Raw genomic sequence first — 7,156 nt, 5'->3', positions numbered from 1 at the left:
GCGCCTGTAATCCCAGTTACTCGGGAGGCTAAGGCAAGAGAATCACCTAAGCCCAGGAGGTGGAGGTTGCTGTGAGCTGTGATGCCACAGTACTTTACTGAGGGAGATAAAGTTGAGACTCTTAAAAAAAAAAAAAATCGTGGCATTAGGAAAAGTTGAGAACCACTGCTTTAAAGAATATAAAATATTATGTTGGTTAATGTCATTTAGAATAAAGCTTTTGGGCACTGCTTTTCATGCTGTTAGAAAGTCCCTGGAAGGGGAAAAAGATTGTTACAAAGTATTATAACCTTTTCAAAACTCACAAGGCAGGTTATTTGTCCTTTATTTATTTAGTTGTGGTCATGGAGACTATGCCAATTTCCCATACTCTCAATAGTGCTGCAATATCATGGTATAAAGGACTCAAAGTGCCAACAGATATAAAGACCAGAGTTTCTAATCATAATCATAAATCATGATGCTGGGTAATGTTTGAATGAGAACATTTGATATGGATGGTCAGATGAAAGATACCAAAATGTCAGACAGCCCATCGACTGCTGTTGCCATGAGATTCAACAGTCAACATCAGTCTGATAAGCTACCCGACAAGGTGGTACAGCCATGGAGATGTCACGATGGTAAGCAAAACAAACAAGACATTCAGGCAGGACTTAATGAAACATCAGGCACTTCTGGCCTCTTGAGATTTAACCCCCTTTCTATCCTATTTTGAGACAACGTCAGTACCAATTTTCCTAAAGGAAAAAAAAAACACATTAAGAATAAAACACAAAAGAAAACTGGGTTACATACAAAAGTAAATTTCTGTTTGTTAAAACCAGAGTATATTCTAGCAAAAATTAACACAGGAGAAAGTGTGGTTTAAAAAACGAGTGGTGTCTCTGTCCCAAGTCCTTTGATTTGTATATTATCACCTCTCCTCTCCAGTTTTCCAAACCAAGAAATCCCCAGGCCAGGCCAATCCCAGAGGTACCATTTAGCAGTGTGTGGCTGCCCAATCTCAGGATAACAAAAGATGCCTTGGTGGTGGCCCTTTCATGCAAATAAATGAAGGCTAAAGAAACTCTGGTTGTAGGTGGATTTGGCAAGACTGCCAGTCCGTAGGTAGAAGCTAAAAGGAAGTAAAAAATCAAAACGCTCAAGAAAACGGACACAATTTGGAATGATCAAAGATGTCTTTATAAAGTTTTTTCATGACTTCATTCTAAATATACAGAATAAAAAATGGTGTCCGCTCATTTGTGAGACACCAACCAGATTTTCCTTATACTGTCTCAAAATATAAGATCAGTTTCCCCAGAGGGTGTGCAATGCGTCATAAAATGGCCTTTTTTGAAGGTGGGAGAGGAAGGGATGGGCAGAATACCATGTTAAATTATACCATGATAGACATGCAAGACTGTTATCCAATCTAGACAATTTATATACATTTTGATGACTTAGAAAAACAAAGCAATCACTTGTGACAAGCCTAAAAAGCTTGATATATTTAACATAAACTTAAGAACTTGTTTTGTGCGGTGGGAGTTCTCTAATTGTGTCCTGTGGGCCTTTAGAGAAGTAACAAACAGAAGACCAGTTTCTGTTAAGTTTGCTGCTGAACATTTCATTCCACCCTAATAAAATACAACCGGGACTGAATAGAGGGTGGATACCTTACCTTAAAACACAAAGGAAAAGTATGTCAGTGCAAAATATGGACTAAACTGCTTTCAGGAAAAATGGTTTTAAAACTGATACAGGTTGGAAAGGGAATTTTCCTTCCTGGTTTGGAGTCCTCCCAACTTAAGGCAGAACCCATTCATTTTAGTTTCTGTAGTTAAAAATTCTTTCTCGGCTTATTTAGTTTTCTCCTCTGAGTTCAATCGCTGCTGGATTCGTTTGGCATAACTTTGTGCCATGGAGTTAATGATAGACAGGATGAAGTAACACACCATCACAACGACCAACTTCTCAAACATCCAGGACAACCAGTTTTCCCCCTGCAGGAACAAATGAGAGACAATGCAGAGAGAAATCGTTCAGTGGAGAAAAGGGGATCATCTATAACGCTTTAAAAGAAATAATGAGAACTTGAAGCTTGTAACTGATTAAGCCTAAACAGTTAAAAACAAAAAGTATGTGTCCCCAGCTACCCTGATGTCTACATTCAGCCCTTTTATTACTCAGCTCTCTACCCAGTTACCAAGATTTTCACTTGTTGGATATAAAGTGAATGTTGATTCACAGACTTTAGAATGGGTGAGAATTTGAGGTCATGTCTTTTTTTAAAACTTCGACCTAAGAATAAAGCCTCTGATTACATTCTACTCTCTGATGTTGCCATGTAGATACTCGTTGGGTATTGTGAAGACAGTTAAATATTTTTGTTCCAGCATTAGCAGCTGTTTAGCTGTTTTTAAAATATAAGTCTATCTTGGAGATCATGTTTGCTCAACTGAGGGCAGCAGTGGGCCACAAGAAGACTAGAAGGCCATTAAAAAAACAACTGTGCTTCCTTCAGGTTTCCCATTTCAGGTTCTTGCTTACTCATCCTCTTCTAGTCATTTCCCTTTGCCACAGAACAGTTTACGGAAAAGGCTTAGTTTACGTTAATTTTTAAAAATTCAGTTATGTTAAGAGGCCTGGTTTGTTTAAAAAAAAAAAAAAATAAGAAGGAAAGCAAAGATTGTTCTCCCTTACCTGAAAAGAAAAATAGAAAGTAGAGCAGAAATGAAGGGAGCTATTACTCAAGTTAACTCATAAAGTCTAATAGTTATGCTGTAAATTTTAACGTTTTAGTCTACTTGGGAAGTTTATCTACTAATAAATCATTTAAGACAAAGGCCAACAACTTGTTTTATATAACAGAACCATTATTTTCCATTAGTACTATCTTTGTTTTGGGGAAAAGATGTACAAATTAGAAGTTATACTTTCTCGTTTAAGACAAAGACAGATTTCCCAGTGGAGTATACAGAGAGCCTCAACTTCTGTTAAGTAAGACTGGCCAACAAACCTCACTCTATTTGCCTAAAAATGCGAGTGAGAGAAGAGACTGTCGTTTCAGCCTGAAATTGCCCAAGGGAGAGAAGAAGAAACAGGAACAAAGTCTTACCTGTGGGGTGCCCATTTCACTTTTGTGATGAAGTTTCTGCCGCTGAGCCTCCAGGTATTCCTGGAATGGCTTCTGTAGAGATGGACCTATGCAGGGGACAGCACTGGAAGCAGGGTACAGTAGCCGAAGGAAAAAGAGACATTTGGGAAGAAAAGCAGGAAAAACATTAAAGAGAATCCACTTACCACCTGGACTCAAAAAGCAGGGGCTGAACAGAAAGACAAATAAAATTCAACAGAGAGCTGCTATCTAGTTGCAGCTCTAGTTTTTAGTGGATAAAAATTTTTCCTCTACCAAATCCTTAAAGGAACAAAATCTCCCCCATCAACATGTCTGGGAGGAACTAAGAGCTGTAAATCAGAAGTCACTTCTTGCAGGAGTTAGTCTTCAGAGTGAGGACAGCTGGGCTGACATTGCACACTGGTGTGGCACAAAGAATAAAATGAATGACTTCTGAGAAGTCCCACATTTATCACCACCAGTTCCTGTAAGAACTGGTTTGAACCGATTAATAAGGAAATGACTTATGCTTGTGTCATCCCTTAGTTGAAAAAGAAACTGCCCGCCCTCTCTCTGACTTGTCCCATCTTCTCAGAGGGGGGCGGTCCTTTCTCAATCTAAGTCCTTATTAGGACAATCTGTGCGTCATCCTTATCCAAAAAGAATGCATTAGCAAATTGGGGAGGCACCTCCCACTAGTCAGAAGTCAGTGATTAACAAAGGAACAAAGAAGGAACTATGAACCTTGAATCATTTCGTGGTTTATGGTAGATAGTTTGCACAGAAACTCCAGTACGTTACTAAACAACTTGTTCTGAGATGACTGGGATAGTGATCTCTGATAAATTTATGTACTCGAAGCTCCCTCTCACCCAGAATACGCGGAGGCAGTGCTGTTAAACCGGTTTGGCAACTGTACCTACCAGGCTCTATTTCAGACAGGCCTGTAGGCATTTTTAAAATGGTAACTTGGGGCTACTTATAAAATCAAACATCTCTATTTTCTGTACCCTTTAATCAATCTGTCACACTAGGTCTAAAAGGTAAATAAACCCAAACTCTTTTGAAGGGTCAGCAAAAAGCTGTCCAGTATGTATTTGCAACAGTGTCTAATGCTCTGCTCTATTAAGTAGACTGATTTAAATTAACTTCACTCTTTTCTAGAACAATTCAGTTACTACTTTTTATAACAAAAGCAGAGGAGTAGGAGAAATTTTTTCCGCTACTATATTTACTATTTTCTTTAATCTTATTATCCTATTATCTATTAATCCTATTATCTATTAACCACCAGACACTTAACTGAGTCCCTATTCAGTGTACAACACTATGAAACCCTACCCCCAAACAAACTGCAAAGAACAGTGCATGCATACAAGGAACTTAAAATCATGTGGATTTCAAACACATGTATGGGTACACAGAGAAACAGGAACTGATCATTGTACAAAAGAAATTACAATGTAATATTAATTATTATTATTATTTTTTGAAACAGTCTTACTCTGTCACCTTGGGTAGAGTGCTGTGGTGTCTTACATAGCTCAACAGCAACCTCAAACTCTTGGGCTCAGTTTTTCATTTTTTAGTAGAGACAGGGTCACTGTTGCTCAGGCAGGTCTTGAATTCCTGAGCTCAAGCAATCTGCCTGTCCCAACCTCCCAGACTGCTAGGATTACAGGTGTGAGCCACCTCAAGGGGGCCTATTTTTAGTAGAGATGGGTGGTGGTGGAGAATCTCATTCTTGCTCAGGCTGGTCTAGAACTCCTGAGCCGAGCAATCCACCTTGCCTTGGCTGCCCAGAGTGCGAGGATAACAGATGTGATCAATATTAATTTCTTGGTATGGAAGGTAGGTACTAAAGGAATTGGAGAGAGAAAAGAGAGTTCAGTGTGAGATGACCTTGTCAAAAAGGTCCTTTGAAGAGTATGAAGGATGTACAAAAACTTCTGAACAAACTTATATAGCAAAGGTGGAGGTGATATTGATTAGAACAGAAGATCTGTGACAGACATCAAAAATGAAAATGGGTGAAGTCACATTCCACAGTCTCAGTCTCTCTCTCATTGTCTGTCTATCTATCTATGATTAGTTAAGTACATAAGTGAGATAGGAAGGAAGAGTAGAAAGAGGAGTGGCTTGGCGCCAGCCACATACACCTAAGGTGGCAGGTTCGAATCCAGCCTGGGCCCGCCAAGCAACAATGATGGATGCAACCAAAAAAAAAAAAAATAGCCAGGCGTTGTGGAAGGCGCCTGTGGTCCCAGCTACTTGGGAGGCGGAGGCAGGAGACTCGTTTGAGCCCAGGCGTTGGAGGTTGCTGTGAGCTTGAGGCTCTGTCTCAAAAAAAAAAAAAAAAAAAAAAAAAGAGGAGTTTTATCTGTAACTATGGACAATCAATTGTAAGTCACTGCCTTCAAACCAGCCTCTCATTTTTTGGGGGGTGAGTAAGAGGGGGACAGGATCTCATTGTCACCCAGGCTAGAGTATAGTGGATTATAGCTCACTATAACCTCAAACTCCTGGGTTCAAGTGATCCTCCTGCCTCAGCCTCTTGAGGAGCTAAGACTACAGGTATGCATCACCATCACTGGCTAATTTTATTTCTATTTATTTATTTATTTTTTGCAATTTTTGGCCGGGGCCAGGTTGGAACCCACTACCTCCGGTATATGGGGTTGGCACCCTACTCCTTGAGCCACAGGTGCCACCCTATTTATTTTTATTTATTTTGAGACAGAGTTTCCCATTTCCCTAGCTGTAGTGTTATGGCCTCCGCCTAGCTCACAGCAACCTCCAACTCCTGGGTTCAAGTGATCCTCCTGCCTCAGCTTCCTGAGTAGCTGGGATTACAGGCACTTGCCACAAGGCCTGGCTAACTGTTTTCTATTTTTAGTAGCGATGAGGGTCTTACTCCTGCTCAGGGTGTCTCTAATTCCTGAGCTCAAGGGATCCTCTCATCAGGCCTCCCAGAGTGCCAGGATTATAAGCATAAGCCACTGTGCCTAGCCCATGCCTGGCTGAAAAAAAAATGATGGATGGGTGTGGTGGCTCATGCCTGTAATCCTAGCACTCTGAGAGGCAGAGGTCAGTGGATCTCTTGAGATCAGGAGTTTGAGACCATCCTGAGCAACAGCGAGACACTGTCTTTACCAAAAAGAGACTGGAACTATCACAATCAAATACCATATGCTTTAAATAAATCGTGAAAATATTTGAAATCTTGAAGTATTTGAGGTTTCACTACAACCTCAAACCCCTAGGCTATGGAGATCCTTCTACCTTAGTCTCCTTAGTAGCCAGGGTGTGTTGTGCCACCATATTCAGCTAATTTTTTGTGTAAAGACAGGGTCTCACTGTGTAGCTCATGCTGGTCTGGAACTCCTGGCCTCAAGCAATCCTTGGCCTCCCCAACTTTTGTCATTACAGGTGTTAGCCACCCCATGCTGGCTTTCCTCAAGTTTGAGGGTAGGGAGAGATAACTTCCATCACAGGCGGCTTTCTATAGTTGTCTTAGAAAGTAGCCTAAACACCATTCTCTTAAAGGTATTAAATTCAGAGCTCCCTGCTAGGACTCATATCTCAATCCACAGTGAGTGACTGAAGTCTTCCACCTGCCATTAGGCTCTGATTAAGTTTAAAGAAATACAATTTTAGGTGGCTCCTGTGGCTCAAGGAGTAGGGCACTGGCCCCATATACCAGGGGTGGCAGGTTCAAGCCCGGCCCTGGCCAAAACTGCAAAAAACAAAACAAAAACAAAAACAATTTTGTGGGATAGGACATAAAGTTGGAGGAGAACAAACACAAGCACAGCTATTTTTTAGTCAACTGTTAGACTAACATATACTTAAACTAGCCTTGTAAATAGCCATTTGTTCTAGGTAAGAAGAAAGCCTTAAGAAAAAGAAAAAAGTCAAAAGTTCATCTCATTTGCTTTTACTTGCTATGGACTCCCTCAACATGGTGGGCAGGGCTTAGCGCCTGTGGCTCAAGCGGCTAAGGCGCCAGCCACATACACCTAAGGTGGTGGGTTCGAATCCCCAGCCCGGGCC

At 40.8% G+C, this 7,156-nt stretch overlaps 1 protein-coding gene across 1 annotated transcript in view; it reads right to left on the bottom strand.

The window, feature by feature from the left end:
• Window positions 1-1,162: 1,162 nt before the first annotated feature.
• The window catches only part of VMP1 (vacuole membrane protein 1), a 141,453-nt gene continuing 135,459 nt past the window's right edge, over window positions 1,163-7,156 (bottom strand). Inside the window, exons 11-12 of the mRNA XM_003795593.3 lie at window positions 3,104-3,206; window positions 1,163-1,988 (exon numbers count right to left, since the gene is read on the bottom strand). Coding sequence (XP_003795641.1) covers window positions 1,845-1,988; window positions 3,104-3,206 — 247 coding nt within the window. The 3' untranslated portion in view covers window positions 1,163-1,844. The remainder of the gene's footprint in view (window positions 1,989-3,103; window positions 3,207-7,156) is intronic.

Source organism: Otolemur garnettii, unplaced genomic scaffold (assembly GCF_000181295.1).
Source record: "Otolemur garnettii isolate 467f Iridium unplaced genomic scaffold, OtoGar3 scaffold00094, whole genome shotgun sequence".
In the NCBI taxonomy this organism is placed as follows: Eukaryota; Metazoa; Chordata; class Mammalia; order Primates; family Galagidae; genus Otolemur; species Otolemur garnettii.
This window is presented reverse-complemented; position numbering and strand designations above follow the sequence as displayed.